This window comes from Echinops telfairi, unplaced genomic scaffold (genome assembly GCF_000313985.2).
Source record: "Echinops telfairi isolate 266 unplaced genomic scaffold, ASM31398v2 ScPeMD7_2291;HRSCAF=2852, whole genome shotgun sequence".
In the NCBI taxonomy this organism is placed as follows: domain Eukaryota; kingdom Metazoa; phylum Chordata; class Mammalia; order Afrosoricida; family Tenrecidae; genus Echinops; species Echinops telfairi.
In genome coordinates this window covers 9,559,182-9,577,600 of record NW_022106189.1, presented here as the reverse complement: position 1 = coordinate 9,577,600, position 18,419 = coordinate 9,559,182, and the positions used below count along the sequence as shown (strand labels likewise).

Here is an 18,419-nt window from a genome sequence, read left to right as displayed (position 1 = left end):
GAACTAAGGGGAGACCCCAAAGCACCTGTAAGAAAATTGGACAGTCCCTCACAGAAGGGCCACACAGAAGGGATGACATACCCAGGCTATGAAACATATAACTATCCTCTAGTTCTTTAATAGTTCCTCCCTTACTATTATGGTATGTGTTTTACCTCATTAATTTTGTTAGACATGTGTATGTTCCTTTGTATAATTAAGATCATTTGATGCATGAAAGCCAAGATAGATAGACAAACCTTTAGAAACAGTAATGAGGGTACAGGAAGGGGGGTGAGGGGGGAAAGAGGGAGCTGATGACTGTATAATCCTACTCGAGGGGTACAAATAACAGAATTGTAAGTGAACAGATTCATTGGATGGTGTAAGATACGGCAAAATATATGTATGTATATATTATATATAGTAACAATAAAATAATATATAATAATAAGGGTTCCTGGTGGGTAGGGTGAGGGAAGGAGATAAAGGAGAGCTGATATAAAAGATTTCAAGAAGAAAGAAAACGTTTTGAAACGGATGGTGGCAGCAATTGTACAATTATACTTGATCTAATTGAATTATGGATATTATATTATCTATAAGAGCTCCCAATAAAATTTTTTAAAAAGCAGCAGCAGCCCAGAGTTCTCATCTGATTTTCGTACAAATCTACTGTAATAGTATGGTTACCACTATCATCTCTATTTTGTAAGTAAGGAAACTGAGATTCAGAGTAATAGTTTATCTAAAGTAGGGGCTAGTCAAGGAGACCTTGTTGTGCAGTGGTCACATGCTGGGCTGCTAATTGAAAGGTCAGCAAAATCTCCAGTGGATCTGCAGAAAGATAAGGCTTTCTACTCCTATAAACAGTTACTGTCTTGGAAACCCAAAGGGGCAGTTCTACCTTATCCTAGAGAGTCGCTATGAGTCAGAATTGACTTGATGGCAGGAAGTTTGATTTTGGGAGGGGTCTTAGTCAGAATTCAATCCAAGTCTTCTAACCAGTAGCATTCTAACCCTTCCAGGGCTTTAATGTCAAATGTATGAGCACCATACTTCAAAAATAAATGTGGATAGTTTATATTAACAAGGTCAACAACTTCCTAACCAGTGATCATTTATATAAATAAAACAAAGTCTCTTTCTCTTGCTGTATTCCTCAACAAACTGTAAAATACATTTTCATGGAATTTGGAAGGTATACATATTAAGATACTGAGAAATAACTGAAATAGTATTTTCAAATATGAGCAAAATCATTTTTTTCAAGGGCAGATGCCTATGTTGTTATTTTTTTCAGTAGATCGCTCTAGAATAAGCATCAATGAGTCAAATAATGTCTAGTGGTTCTCCCAAACAGCCCTGCATAAGTCACAAATACAGACTATCCCTGCTTCAAATAGCAATAAGAAACTCCACCAAAAGAAAAACTGTCATGAAATCTGAAATCAGACCATTTTAGTAATCATTAGGAAATATTACAATTGCTCTGTGACCTTTAGCATTTTTATCAAATTATTAAAAGTGCACTGTGTTGTGATATTACACAAACTCGCTGCCATCAAATCGATGCTGATGGAAATAAAAACTCATTAAAATAATATTTAATACAACATAAAACAAGAACAATGAAAAATTGTTGTGTTACTTTGTAAAACACATACATCATCAAATAGCTTGAGAGGACATTTGGAAAAACATGTTCACACAGTCAGACGTTCTTCAATCATCCTGTCCATGCAAAGATCTGAACAAAATGGAGAACCAAACACCTGTCTTCCCAACCTTGCAGGTAGGAGAAAAGCCTAAGCCAGACACAAACTGGTAATTTCAAGAAGGGAAGTTCGCATGAAAACAAGCCCAGAAAAGCAACAGATTACTGGTAGTGCAGCACTGCAGTCTGTGGGTCTGAGAGTAAAAGGGTAAGTGGATCCCTCTCTCTCTACACCTGCTAGGCCCCAGATTTAATCTGAGTCCACAAAAGACAGTGGCATCTCCATGGAAACTGAACACCTTACTTTAAAACCACTGGGTAATTAAAGGAAAAAAATATAACTTAAAAATTCCTCAAACAAGAACAAAAATACAACATGCCAAAACCTTTGGGACATAGCTAACACAGTACTCACAGGGCAATTTACAGCATTAAGTGCACAATTAAAAAAGAACTAAAATCAACATCTTAGTTCAACACCCACAACAATTACAACAAAAGCAGTAAAACAAACCCTTAATAGGTATAATAAACTAATAATAGAAATAATAAACATTAGAACAGAAATAAATGAATCAAGCATTAGAAAAATCAAAACACAAAATGTTGGTTCTTTGAAAAGATGAACAAAAGTGATAAACCAGTGGGAACAAGGGAAAAAAATTACAAATAAGAAATGAAATCACAAAAGAACTAAAAGATTATCACACAATATTATGAAGGACTATACTCCAACAAATTCAAAAGCCTAGAAAAAAGGAACAAATTTCCAGAAGCACACTACTTATCTCAATTAACACAGACCGATATAAAACATTCTAACTGGCCAATAACAACAAGAAGAAATAGATCAGGTCATTAAAAAAATAACACACAATAAAGTCCAGGACCAAATGGTTGGGTTGTTTTGTTTAGCTTTTCAAATTATTTTATTGATGGATTTGACCAAATATTCAGAGAAAAGTTAACATCAACTCTACACAAACTATTCCAGAATATAAAAAAGGATGATACACCAACATACTCATTTTATAAACCTGATAATGAATAAACAAACAACCCTGATACGGAAACCAGTCAAAGCCATTACTAGAATAGAAAACTAGAGACCAGTAACCCATATGAACCCAAATGCAAAACTTCTCAACAAAGTATTTTGTTGTTAGCTGCCACTGAGTAAATTTCGACTCCTAACAAGCCCGTGGAAAACAAGATGAAACACTACCTGGTCCTGGCCCGATCCTCACAACTGTTCGCAGGTATGAACTCCTTCTTGTAGTGACTATATCAATCCATCTTGTCAAAGGTGTCCTCCTTTCCCTGCCCTTCTTCTTTTTACCAAGCATGATGTCCTTTTCCAGGAACTGGTCTCTCCTGATAAGATGTCTACAGTATGTGAGACAAGGTCTCGGCATCCTGACCTCTAAGGAGCATTCTGGCTGTACTCCTTCCAAGACAGATTTGTTTGTTCTTTTGGAAAACTATGGTACTTTTAACATTCTTCACCAGCACCATAATTAAAATACATCAATCTCTCTTCTACCTTCCTTATTCAACATCCACTTTCGCACGCATAAGAGGCAATTGAAAACTGAGGCCTTTGGGTCAGGCGCACCTAAGTCTTCAAAACATCCTTACTTTTCAACACTTTAATGTACCAAATCTGTTCTTGAGATGTTTTCGAAATTCAGGTGGAGTATAATTATGGTCATATTCTGACTCTAGTGGATTTGTTTTAATTTTCTTCAGCTTCAACCTGACTTCACAAATTTCTTAAATAGCATCTTTTTTTATTGCAGTATGTGACTTTTTTTCTTAAGATCATTTTATTGGAGGCTCTTACAGCTTTTATAACATCAATTGTAACAAGCATGATTTTCTAAACATTTACTTTCTATTTGAGCCCTTTGTATCAGCTCCTCTTTTTTTCCTCCTCCCCTCCCACCCTCGTGACTTCCTGATATAAATTAGTATTATTTCCATATTTTACATTGCTCACTGTCTCCCTTCACCCATGGCTTCTCCCCCTCCTCCCCACCTGTGGTAGTTACATAAATTGGTGTCAACTTGTGAAGCGGTGGAGTCTAGTCTGTCAATCAGGTTGCAGCTTGATGATGTCATTTGGAGGTGCTAAGGAGATAAATAGTTGGCTGGAGGCCGGACACTCACTTATTCCCTGCAAGACATTCCTGATGACAAGACACATGAAGCTACACTAGAGCCCTGGAGCTAGAAGTGCCACAGGGCAACCCACACCAGTGCTGAGATGCTTACATCGCCACTGGATCCACAAGACTTTCCACCCACTGGCCTGTGAACTTCCTGCATTTGGCGTCATAGCATGTGTTTTGTAAGTCTCAAGAGGAATTTTTAGATTGGTATCAGACGTATGGGCTAATATCAGACTTATGGCCTTAATCTGGACTGGGCTGGGATGTTTTCTCAATATACAATTGCTCTTGTATATAAAGCTCCTTCTTATACACCTGGGTGTCTATGAATTTGTTTCTCTAGTCTATCCGAACTAACATACCACCTTCGCCCTAACAGTGTCTCTTTTATGGATATCAAATAGACCATGCCCTCAAGGAGATGTCAAGGCTGTGACATGAGTGTGTTTCATTCATATCTTCTTACAGGCACAGCCAAGTTGGCACAAAACCTATCTATCACATCATATGAAGAGGCTTCAAAACATTTGTGAAAAATATTCATTAATCTTTTCCTTTCATTTTTCCACAAATTTTTCAAAGTCCTCGACAACTTTAAATGGATTGTTCTCCAGAAACAGTGAAATGATAACTCAATTACAGAATAAATGTAAAAAATAAACAAGTACGTGGAAGCTAAACAGCCAAATCCTAAAGATCCAATGGATCAGTGAGGAAATCACAGAAAGACTTAAAAAAAATACTTGGAGATTAATGAAAATTAAAAAAATATGCCAAAATATGTAATTCAGCTAAGGAAGCCCAGAGTTGTAGATGCCTATGTTATCAAAGAGAATGATTTCAAATCAATAAAATAGCCTTTCATTTTAAGAAGCTGGGACAAATAATCATATTGTTGAGAACCTGGGAGGTCGGAGTGGAGACCCAAAGCCCATCTGTAGACAATTGGACTTCCTTTCACAGAAGGGTGACAAGGAAGAGACGAGTCAGCCCGGGTGCAGTATAGCACTGACAAAGCACACAATATTCCTATGGTTCTTTGAGGCTTCTTTACTCTCACTATCATGATCTTATCAAGCTCTACCTTACAAATCCAGCTAGACCAGAGCGTGTATACTGGTACAGAGAAGAGCTCTAGACACACAGAATCCAGGACAGATAAGCCCTACAGACACAGAAATGGGAGTAGTGACACCAAGGGGGTAGGGAGAAATTAGGGAGAGAAGGGGGAGGAAAAGGGGGGAAAATCGCAATTTTCAAAGTATTACACCTTTCCACACCCAAGTAGGAAGAACAACAGAAACGTGGGTAAAGGGAGATAGCAGTTGGTGTAAGATATGAAAATAATAATCATTTATAATTTTTCAAGGGTTCACAAGGGTGGGAGGGTGGGGGCAAGAGGGGAAAAAAGAGGAGCTAATACCAAGGGCTCAAACAGACAGAAAATGTTTTTAAAATGATGATGGCAACATATGTATAAATGTGCTTGATACAATTGAGGTATGGATTGTTATAAGAGCCATAAGAGACCCCAATAAAATGACTTAAAAAGAAAGAAAGAAAAAAAGCAAATGAAAACTAATACCAAAACCTAATAAACAAACAAACAAAAAAGAAGCTGGGGGAAAAACAGAAAAAATTAAACCCAAATCAAGCAAAAAACAAAAAGCAATAAAGGAAATGGGTTCTGAAAATGGGGATAGAAAAATAATCGTACAAAGAACAATGAAGGTGGCACATCAAGATTTCATCAGGATAATAAAATGAGACCGGGCAGATTGAGAAAATTTTTTTACCAATGACATATCGGACTAATTACCAAAATCTACAGGACTCTACAATAATGAAATTAAAAAAATAACACACAACCCAATTAAGAAATGGAAAAAGCACAGACAGTTCACTAAAATTGAAGTAGAAATGACTAACACATGAAAAATGCTCACGATCACTAGTCATCAGGGAGAAACAAATTAAAACCACTACGAAATATCATTTGTATTAGGTCAAGTTGCCTAGCGAAACAAATCCAGAGACACTTGTATATGTATAAGAAAGATCTTTATATCAAGAAGTAACTGTGCATCAATAAAGCATCCCAGCCCAGTCCAACTCAAGTCTATAAGTCCCATACTAATCTATAAGGCCCTCTTCAGACTCACGCAACCACATGCAATGATGCAGAAACATCACAGGCCAGTAGGTGTAGAGTGGTGTAGATCCATCACAGGGCTTGCACAGGTCTCAGCTTGGCTCGCTACAGGAAGATGAAGGCAAAGAGAGAGGGGGGAGTTCCCAGGACCTTCCTTCTGAAAAGGTCACACCCAGTAGGAGGTACCATCAAGCTGTGTGACCTGACTGACAGATTCCACCCTCCATTTTTATTTATCAAGTTGACATGAAATTATGTAACCACCATACCACTTTATATACACAATGCTATCGCAAATTAAAAATGCAACAACAACAGAAAACAACAAATGCTGGATGGGCTGTGGAGAGATTGGAACTCATATACAATGCTGGTAGACTTGTAAATAGATATAACCACTATGGAGGAAAATATGGAGTCACTTAAAGCAATCAGGAATTGAAACCCCCTATGATCCAGCAATGCCACAATTAGGCATATACCCCACAGAAATAAGAGACACGACATGAGTGAGTGTATGCTCTCCCATGTTCATAGCAGCACCATTCACAACAGCAAGAAACTGGAAGCAGCCCAAATGCCCACAGTGGAAGAATGGATAAAGAAAACAGGGTACAAACATACAATAGCAAACTATGCATCCCTAAAAAGAGTGATGAAAGCATGAAAGCATCAGTGTATGACATGGAAAGACCTGGAAACCATTATCCTGAATGAAGTGGGTCAATCACAAAATGACAAATATGCTATTATAGAGAAACACCAAGTAAACAAATCTTAGAGACCAATTCCCAAACAAAGGAGTCGGGAAGAACCATAATGCACCCCCCCCCCCCCTTATTTGCACTTCATAAGAACTACATCGAAAGAGAAGACCTCACATTGGCTGGGGTAACTCCATGAAGAAGGGGTAAAAGAGAGAAGGTCATCCACTTAATGCTATGCAACAGCGACAAAGCTGAGGCAAATCAAGTGGCCCTCCACAGGAATGAGTGGAGAACGTTAATGGAAAATCAAGTTAAGACTAGGGGAGGGGAGGCATCAACATTTCAGAGGTAGCACTGATATTTCTGTTGGTGTGGTAGTTACATAACCTCATGTCAACTTGAGGGTATTATGAATAAAGGGGTAGATAGAGTCTAACCTATCAATCAGGTCACAGTCAATGTTACCTCTTTGTGAGCATAGCCTACTCAGGAGGATCCTGGGAACTTCCTCTCTTCGTCCCGAGGCGGGACACACTCTTTCTTCCCTTTTTTTTACTGCTATTGAGACACTTGGAGAGCTTGAGGAGACACATAGAGACCCACACCAGCATTGAGATGCTTCTACCACCACTGGATCCAACAGACTTTCTACCAGCTTATGATCTTCCTGCACATCATTGCATGTGCTGCATGAATCTCAAGAGGAATTTATGGGCTAATGTCAGAATTATGGACTTGATTTGGATGGAGCTGGGATGTTTTCTCAATATACAACTACTTTTTGATATAAAGCTCTCTCTTACACACATAAGTGTTAATGAATTTGTTTCCCTTGTCAACCTGGTCTAACACAGTAGGTAAATGGGGAAGAACAACCTCACATCAGGAAGGGATGCTAAACAATTGTAGGGAACCTATGGGGAGAATAAACCTGGTTCTATAGTCCTGGTTGGACTCTTCAAATATGTTTTTACCCAACCTTAGGTGAACCATGTCATGAACTAAGCACTATGATGACCTCAGACAATGCCCTTACAGGAACATGGTATTCCTTAAGGACCACACCAGAAGGATTCAATGTGGAAGCCTGACTGAACAAACTGGGCCATACCTCAAAACTACTTGTACCTTTCAACTTCAGACTGAAATACTGGAATGAGAGAGGAAGCAAAAGATGGCCACCCCAAGTCTGTAGAAATGGCAGTTGTTGGACATTGGGTGGGGCCCCTGGCTTAATGGGTGTCCACTGAAAGGGGACCCAGAACCACCATATATTTAGTACCTGAATGCTCCCTCTGCATGGATGTGACAGGTCTGAAGCTGAGTGGCAAGGATCTGCCCTTGCAAGAAATGATACAAGAAATTTTCCTGTAGCAACAACCCCAAACTCAACGCAAACAAGAGCTCAATTAAGAATCAATCTGTTCTAAGCAACAACGCATGGATTGCTGCTAGCAGTTGGAGGATACTCGCATAAACTCATATCAATAGTACCTTATATTCTATACCACTGAACAAATTATTGATGTTATCAATGCAACTGCCTTTATACCCTATCCTATGGGGATGACTGACAATGTTTTTTTGTTTGGGGGATTTTTTTTAATTGTTGTTATTCTTGTTGTTGTTGGTGGTTTTTGTCATAATATGACTGCCAAAGTAAACCAGAATAGTTCATAACCCATGACAAGCAAGTGAATTCTGGGCTCCCATGTAATTCTAGCCCTAATCCAAGAACAGTTCGTTTTTATAAAGTGGCCCTGTTTGATACTGGCTTTCATGAAGAAATCACTGAAGATAAAGGTATCATGGCAAAGTGTGGTCAAGAAAGCAGATGGTGCCTGGCTATCAACTAGAATAGTGTCTGGAGTCTTAAAGCCTTGTATTCAAACATGCAACCAAAGTGAGGTGTCAATTAAGTCCACACAGAAGAAGCACACCAGTCTATGTGATCCAAGATGATAACAACATCCAAATATGATGATGGGGAAAGTAGCGAATAAAATATTACTATTGTTTCAGACTTAATTTCAAACTAATATAAGCCAACTGAGCTCATCACAATGGAAGTATTTTAGTTAATACTGACAGAGCTGACAACTAGAGAAAATAGAGACTATTTATTTCCTTTGCTGTAAACACCCTTGTTCCCTGAAGGCATCTTACAAAGAAAGCAAACATCAGATCAGATTCTGCCTTAGATAAAAATATGTATGTGCCCAAGCACAAAACCAGTTATATAACCAAGGCCGGTAAACTCAATGAAACCCTTGGTCCCTGTCCTCTTGGGTTCTTGAACCTGCATTAAAGTTTCCGTCCGCGGCAAACGCAACAATGTTGGCGGGGCAGACTCAGCTTTAAATTTCAGTCTCAGGCAAACGCAACAATGCTGGCGGGGCAGAATCAGCCAGCCTTTTAGTTGGTTGAGGCTATCAAACGCTGCTGTTTAAATTGAGTAGGGAAACGGGCACAAATACACTTCTCTTACTAGAGTCATCTTTGAATAAACTAAACTGCTGGCCTTGCCTGACTTTTTGTTTTTTAAATTTTTCTTGTGCTTTAGGTGAAAGTTTACAGAGCAGATTAGTTTTAAATTCAACAATCCACATACATAATTTTTATTTGCTTATTCTCTAACCTCTAACAAGGAATTTATCCTACCTTCCCCTCCCACCCCTGGTAACCATCAAATAAAGTTTCTTTTACTGTGAAAACCTTTTTTTTGATCTTTTATAAGAATGGTTTCATACAGTATTTGTCCTTTTGTGATTCAATAATTTCACTCCGCTTGTTACCTTCCAGGTTCATCCATGTACCAGTCTGTCTATCCATTCTTTCACTGATAAGACATTTAGGTTGTTTTCATCTCTTTGGTATTCATGGTGAATAGTGTTGCAATGAGCATGAGTGTGCATACATTTATTTGTCCTGGAATATATACCAAGTAGAAGGATTCCTGAGTCATATGGTATTTCTATTTCCAACTTTTTAAGAAAGCACCATACTGTTTTCCACAATGGTTACACTATGTTAGTCTCATCAGCAGTGTATGAGTTCCAATCTCTCTACACCTTTGTCAGTGTTTTCTGCTTCTTTTACAATTAATTGCTGGAGTAAAATGGTATCTCTGTTGTGCTTTGTGTTTTACTATTGGCTAATGATCACAAGCATTACTTCATAAGTTTGTTGGCAGCAAAAATGTCTTCTACGGTGAAGGATCTGTCTGTTTTTGTTCTCTGCCCATTTCCTAATTAGATTATTTTTTTGTCTCTTTGTTGCTGAGATGCTAAAGTTTTCTGTACATTTTAGATATACACAAGAGGTGCTTACATAACAGTAAAGAGCAAGTTGGTTCATAACCTGGGGACTGCTTGTAAATTAAAACAGTCACCAGTCATTACCCAAGCACTTCTTGTGTACATAATATTTGTCAGACACAATATACTGCTCAGTACAGTATGGCTAAAGTAGGGAGGAAAAGAGCACTAAGAGCCGACGTGAGGTCTCAAAGCATACAAACAGAAAGCACAGGAATTCAGAGAAGGAGGAACATCAAAGCAGAGAAGAGAAGGTAAAATCATAAAGACATGAAAGAACAAGATAAAATGCTTTTTGGGGTTCCATGCGGTTAGCAATGAGCGCCTATGGTAGTAACAGCGTTGAGGAAAATGGATAGGCCTCGGCCAAGTTGTGAAGACAACAATGCTACATTAAGAATCTTTTTACTTTTGGGGAGAGGCATGCCCCAAACTATTTAAAGAAATGCTCAGTAAACAGGATGGCTTAGAGACAGCAGAAAGTAGAAGAAGCTCAGGAGGTTACTGAAGGGATGATGAAGCAGAGAAGTTGAGAAGCATCAACTGGAAACAGTCTGAAAAAATGTATGATAAAATTATAATATTCCCAACTCAAATAAGTTTATGAAATATATTTAATATGAAAATTAGATATAAATATGAAAACAAAACAAAAAACTGAACATACTAAAATACACACACAAAAATTAAATTTAGATGCATTGTAAGCAAGATTTATGATTCCTCTCTAAAAATGAATTTGCTCTCATTACAAAATCTTTATTTGCTTAAGATTTAAAGTGGTAAAAAGTAAACAGCAAACTGAAAGACACTACAAACCTATGTCCAGTAAAACACCAACACACAGGAAAAATTACCTCAGAAAAGAAAAATAAATTTTATTTCCTCCTTTATGTCTATTCCTAATTTAAAAAACAAAATTCACTGCTATCAAGTCAATTCTGACTCACGGTAACCCTATAAGTCAGGATAGAACTGCCCCTGTAAGTGAAACTCAGAGACTGTAACTCTTTAAGACAGTAGAAAGCCTTGTCTTTCTCCCATAGAGCAACTGATAGTTTCAAACCGCTGACCTTGTGGTTAGCAGCCCAGCTCGGAACCACTATGCTACCTGGGTTCCTTCCCTTCCTAATAGCATACACATTTATTCCAATTCTCAAATTACCCCACAGAAGTTACAGCTCCAATTTTCTACTTTTCTATTGCTGTTCATATTAGAAGTGTATCATTTCAAATGCCATACTAGGCACACTTTTCAATAATCAGTGATGATTGTCTTCAATAGACACTAACTGATCCTCAGTTACATCTATTGGATTAGATGACTAGAAAAGCAAAAGACTCCATTTTATAATACATTTCAATAAGGCTTGAAACAAAATGCCATGGTCTCAAAAAACTCCCAGTAACCTAGAATTTAAGAAGTCAAATATTTGATGCATGCCTACGGTATGTTTCCCTCCCAGGGTGTTACCTAGTCAAGGTTTAACCCATCTTTGGAATCATTCCACCATGTGCTTAATTTTCAAAAGTTACTACCAGACTCATATGAGTTGACTATAACATACTATATAATTTGGCACCCTGATATTTTAATGACAAATAGCTCCTATGCAATCTCATAATTTTAAACATTAAATATATAGGTTTGGAGACACTGAAAATTATTAAGGGATGCCCTAGAAATACTGTGGAAATTTTTCAGAAAGGATTAGCAAAGTTGTTCTGGAATGATTTAGTCACAATCCCAGATGAAAGCACATTGAAATTAATGTTAGAATATTTTATTAAATCACTTGCGACTTATGCTACCCTAAACCACCCAACAGATGCATGACTTCTTCGAGCAGAAAGGAAACAAAGGAAGAAAAAAGGTTTAAAGAAAAAATAAAAGCAACTCACTTGTACTGCATACTTGTAAAACTGTTCTGAAAGTTCCCCAAGCTCTTCCCTAGTCTTACACGTGTTGGGGAAGTCCTCAAGTCTGTCCAACTGTTCCACTTCAGCAACAGGATATGGCTTCTCTTTTAAGACCTGCACAATCTGGAAACGGCACAGGCCTGTAATCAGCAAAGTATAGTGGGGCTTGGGCCAATTACTGCCCACAACCTGAACCGCCAGTGCAGCTGTTCCAATTCTGAAAAACAGAATAAATTGGTATTATAAGCATTCATATGGTGCGCAGAACGGAAACTTACCTCAAAAATTGCCATCTTTTCTGAGAAATTCACTAAAAAGCATCCAAAACAACATCTAAAAAATTATTTGCATATGTAATTGAGCATCCAGTATACAGTCTCTTAGGAGCCCCGATTAACATTGTATTAGGAGTGGTTAAAGCACTTGGTTGCCAATGAAGAAGTCAGCATCGGGAGAAACGTGTGACAGCCTATGGAGCAGTTCTACTCTGCCCCCATAGGGTCACTATTAGTTAGAATCAACTCAATCGCAGTGGGTATGTGGTCTCTTGTCACTGCTGGCCAGCTACGGAACAAAACAGTTCATCATTTTCCCATAATTAGCCTTTCTTTTAAAAATTAGCTAAACAAGGAAATCTTATTTTGTAGATGGTTTTATTCACAGAATTAAGTATTTAGCCTAACACAAAAAAGGTTAACCTGTTAAGGGAGTAGATGAATAAATAAACATCTCTTACATTACAAGGCTTAGAATAAGATTAAATTTTTTTTAACCACTAGAAAATCATTTAATTTGGAGTTTAAGTGTTAATAATACTTTTTTTTTTTAAACATTTTATTAGGGGCTCATACAACTGTTATCCCAATCCATACACACATCAATTGTGTAAAGCGCATTTGTACATCATTTCTCAAAACATTTTCTCTCCACTTAAACCCCCAACATTAGGTCCTCATTTTTCCCCTCCTTCCCCGCTCCCTCCTCCCTCATGAGCCCTTGATAGTTTATAAATGGGTATTTTGTCATATCTTGCCCTGTCCAACATCTCCCTTCACCCACTTTTCGGTTGTCTGTCCCCCAGGGAGGAGGTCACATATAGTTCCATGTAATCGGTTCCCTCTTTCCTACCCATTCTCCCTTTACCCTCCCTGTTTCGCCTCTCACACCACTGGTCCTATAGGGCTCATCCGTCCTGGATTCCCTGTAGTTAGGAACTTCTTAAAGTCTAAAGTTGGTACATAAATCTATATAGTATGTCTTCTTCTTGTGAAGAGTTAAGTAAGATACCTCAGGTTAACATGCTGGACACATCTGAGCAGTGCTAACAATTATGCTGCTATGAATTATCATTATTCAAGTTAAACATTTATCTTTTCAAATATATATACAAAATTAACTAAATATTTTGATTGACCATGAAAATGTATGAGAAAAAAGTAGTTGGTTGACAACCATATAGATTGTATTTATTTTGCTAGTTAGTTGGGAATAAGTCAGTCTTACCCCAAAATAAATATTAGCATGCTAATCATATATAAATATTAACAGCATTATAAAGGCCAACTGAGACAGTTAAGGTTTATTGTGCCAACCTGGCCAATAAACACATGTGGGATTAAATGAACGGCAGAGAGTTAAATGGCTCGGTGAGCCTTGCCTTTCTAGTTCTTGGGTCTCTTGCTTTCTGAAGGTTGGACCAGAGTGCAGCCGCCTTAGCCAGTTCCCTGCTTCAGCTGGCAAGGCCCACTTCCTGCAAGACATCCCTAAGAAGCCACATGGACCTACCCTGATGCAGCCTTGGGTGCTGGAGCAACCCTTGTGGAGCCCGCCAGCATGGAGATGCTTACATGCTCACTGATTTGGCTTTCCTCTTGCCGTTGGCGTCATTGCATATGTTTTGTGAGATTGAGGAGGACTTTGTAGATAGGTGTTGGACATATGGGCTAATGTTGGACTTGTGGGCTTGGACAGCACTGGGTTGGGATGATTTCTTAATGTACACTTACCCTTTATATAAAACCCTCTCATATATTATATGAGTTTCTGTGGATTTGTTTCTCTGATGTACCCAGACTAACACACCAACCTTAAAATGTTTTTTCCCCAATATATTTTGATACTAAAATATTGTCAATTTTATATAATTTCTATATGCCTATCTGGTCTCAAATTGTCACTACAATCTGAGGATTAATATATATGCTCTTGAATACGGAACTTCTAAATGTGGGGTTTCAACATCAGAAGTCACAAACTCGTGGATTAAGGAGAGCAGGAGGAATCCTACAGGCCAAGAAGGCAAAGTCCTAAATTCTGTTATAAGTAATAATCACTTCTAGCACTCCTTGAAAAGGTTGTGTATTATAATATTATTTAAGTTTTAGCCCCTTCTCTGGTCATGAAATTTCTTTTTTTTTTTTTGGAAATTTCTTAATATGACTCTTCTACCCAAGTCTCTGTAAGTCTTACCAAATAATCAGGTGGGACTATTCAAACAGGGCAAGTGTAACACTAAGAAAAGAGACTGGTCAGTTTTCATTACCATTTCCCAGGGCTACAAGGGGGTGTGAGCCATCTTTGCAGCAGCAGAGGAGAGAGAAACCTTCAAGGACCTTGGAAGAACACATTCAATATCTCTGCCTCAAGTGGCGGAGGCTGGGAGCCCAGAGAAGCAGCACAGAGACAGACGTGGGTACCTTCTCCTTACCTAACTAGAGACCTGGAACTGTAGGACAGAGTGACAGGAGAGCTGGCTTCCTGGCCCTTGGAGGCAAAGGCGACGGGACCATGTGACTGAGAGACTAAGAACTACAGAGAGAGACTTGACTACTGGCTGAGGAGACCAATGAGTGTTTCCTTACTGTTTGCTGATCCTGACTAGTAATTAATTAACTTCTCTAATTAACCCCCCTTAACTGTGAATATTGTGAGTTCTGTGTGGCCACGGCAATGAATTATCAAACTTACCATAGACACACAATGGCAAGGAGGGAACAGTTGTTGTCAGACTAGGTAAAGAAGGATAGAGCCTGGAAGCATGTCTGAGTTCTGCCTCATGGAACCAGGGATGAGAGAGGAGGTTCAGATATGGCCCTTCATTGCCCGTTACTGAAAAACTCTGAACCAGTAACATATAGGCCTAATTCACAGAAGAGAAGCCTCATCCAAACTTAGCTAACACTATCAACATCCAGAAATGCTTCCAGACCCCAAATTAAAGTAACACTTTCCCCTTCAACCAGAGTTTTAATTTTTGAAAGGAAACTAGAATTAAATGAAGAAAACAGTAATGCTAAAATACCATACCTGCTCATCTCAAACAAAAAGAGTCATATACAAATACCATATGTGACAATTTTAGTGAATGGCTTACCCCTACATGCAGTTAAGGAGTCCTGGACGCATTGTGGGTTATGAATTGGGCTGCTAACCACAAAGTCAGCAGTTCAAAACCACCAGATGCTCTGTAAGAGAAAGGTGAGGCAGACTTTCTGTTCCCTTAAAGTTACAACCTCAAACTCATTTGGTAGTCTGCTTCTTTAAAGATTCATAGCCTTGGAAACTCTATAGGCTAGTTATACTCTGGCATACTGGGATGCTACGGGTAACAATCAACAGCACACAACACTCAATACACCTACTACCACTGAATCAACTCTGACTTATCATGACTCAGTTTTGGGTTTTAGAGGCTGTAAATCTTTCTGGGAGCATAAAGTCTCATCTTTCTCCTACACAGCAGCAGGTAGATCTGAACTGCTGATCTTGCAGTTGGCAGCCCAAGACATAACCCACCACACCATCAAAGCTCCTTTCAACAATCAACAGGACATAGTTCCTGTTTCCTGAAAATCAATTCAGATCGCGTGACAAAGTTAGCAATACCTACTGAGATTAAAGACAAACTAAGACTATGATTTGTTGGAGACGATATTTATCAGTGTTTACACTATGCAGAACGTGTTCGTGGTTCTGTGACCATGGAGATACGAAACCGGATCCCTGGCCTAAGGGGTTTACTTATTATAAATGAAGGAGAAAACACTAATACACACACACACACACACACACACACACACACACACTGATTTGACAAATTTAAATCTCTAGACCTGGAGATGAATTTAATTATCTGGAGTAGGTCATTGTTAAAAAACGCGACTAAAAGTAAGTTTTCTTGCAACGAAAATCAAATACTTTTGCTAACTGGAAAGGGAGATGTTCCAAAGTGGGCCTGCTCTTTGCCTCACCTCCTAATGAGATCAACTAACTATAGAAAGGCTTTTAAAAGCCTTTCGATGTGCCACTCACTCTTACCTAAAATCATTTAGAGTTTATAAGAATGCATATATCGTTTCTAAAAAAATGTAATTTATAAAATTATATGTCTAGAAACAAGAGTACCTAGTATAAAACATTTAAGTGAAAAGTTCTGTTTGAAAAGATGGTTTTTAAAACTATTGTACAGAAATTCTATTCTACCTTGGGCTCTAAATTTTAGATATTAAAATAATAATTCAATTTAATAAACTTTACTTTTATAATGCACAAGACTTTTTATCAAGTTAATTACTTTTCTAAATATCCTAGCTCTTCTGTTAACTTGCTCTTTATTAGGTATGACTAAAAAAGTAACTTTATTGATTTTGCAACAACAGATTCGAGGGACTGTTTCTTTCCTTCTGGAGAGTGATTCTAGAAATCTACACACTATTCTGACATTGTTCCAGAAAAAGCAGCAAACTCACTGCCATCCAGTCAATGCCAACTCACAGTGACCACATGTGACCGGGTAGAACTGCCCTGTTACTTTCCAAGACTGTACCTCTTTGCCAGAGTAAAGCCCGTCTTTCTCCCACAGAGCAGCTGGTAACTTTTTAGTAGCAGGTCAACAGTACAGCACCAGGATCCTCTGATATTCTTAGAACTCAAATAATTTTTTGAAACTCCTCCTTGGATCTACCTGATAATTTGAATGAGGCCTGATTACAACTGGTATGATTTGTATAACATGGGCACTGACTTAGTTATTGTAAGAGTTCCAAAGGTATTTGAGAATCATCAACTGTAATGGTGGGGAAATCTCAACACAACACTACTGGAAAAAGCAGTTTTCCAAAGTGAGGTTATTTTAATTTTTTTAATTTAAATCATTTTATTGGGAGCTCTTACAGATATTTTAACAATCCATACATCAATTATATCAAGCAAACTTGTACATATGATGCCTCATCATTTTCAAAACATTGTTTCTACTTGAGCCCTTATGATCAGCTCTTTTTCCCCACCCTCATGAACCCTTGATAAATTATATATTTTTTTTTCCATATCTTACAACATCCGCTGTACCACTTCACTCATGTTTGTTGTTTGTCCCCTGGGTGTGTGTGTGTTTGAGGTTATACATCTATCATTGCTATCAGTTCCCCCTCTCCCCCTTCCTGCCCCCCTACTCCTTGGTATCACTATTTTCATTACTGTTTGAGTTTATCTGTCCTGCTTCGGTGTGTCAAAAGCTCTTATCTGTACCAACATACATACTCTGGTCTAGTAGGATTTGTGAGGTAGACCTGGGGTCATGATAGTCGGGGGGGAGGAAGCATTAAAGAGCCAGAGGAATGCTGTGTGTTTCGTTGGTGCTAAACAGCACTTTGGCTGAATCATCCCTTCCAAACGACCCTTTTGTGAGGGCATGTCCAACTGTCTACAGATGGGCTTTGAGTCTTCACTCCAACCCCTCTCCTTCACATCTCTATAATTGTTTGGTTTTGGCTCCTAGTTCTTTCCTCTATTTCCTTTTACTTTCCTCTTGCCCCACTAACATGCTCACCCTTCATTCAGCTCTCAGTAATTCCTCTGTTACATTACAACTGATCAAACCCTACTAGGCATTCTACACCCTCTTCGCTGTCAATTTTGGATCCCTTGTTTTTCTTTTGTCCCTGAGTTCACTGGCCTACAGTTCCCTTTCCCCATCTCTTCTTCTCCCATGTCCCACCCCCCCAACCATCAGTCCCATTGCATTCTCCTTGGAAGTGTTTATCCTGCCTACCTTATATAGATAGACATATAAGAAAAACAAATTAACAAAAAATCTAAATAATAATTTTTTACATAATAAATAAATAATAAGGGGGAGGAGGCCTATAAGTAGTTCCAGGTCTATCAGCTGACATTTATGAATGTCTTCCAATCAGGTCTGATGAGGTGCCAAGTATTGCCCTCCACCCCCACTCCCACCCCTGCCCAAGTCAGAAGCCTAATTGGGGGCTTCCTTGAGGACTTCATGACTTTGGTCTCACTGTTGTTCTGTTGTGCTCCCTTTAGAGGACTGTGTGAAGATATAGGCTGGGGAGAGTGGCCAGTCTGTCCTGACCACACGAGGGCAAACTAAGAGAGAGGGAAGGGGGAGGGAGGGAGGGAGGGAGGGAGGGAGAGAGGGAGAGAGGGAGAGAG

General features: G+C 38.6%; 1 protein-coding gene across 1 annotated transcript in view; it reads right to left on the bottom strand.

Moving 5' to 3' along the window:
- Nucleotides 1-18,419, bottom strand: part of LONP2 (lon peptidase 2, peroxisomal) — a 175,447-nt gene that overhangs the window by 145,595 nt on the left and 11,433 nt on the right. Inside the window, exon 2 of the mRNA XM_004704690.3 lies at nt 11,946-12,180. Within this exon, the coding sequence (XP_004704747.1) occupies nt 11,946-12,180 (235 nt within the window). The remainder of the gene's footprint in view (nt 1-11,945; nt 12,181-18,419) is intronic.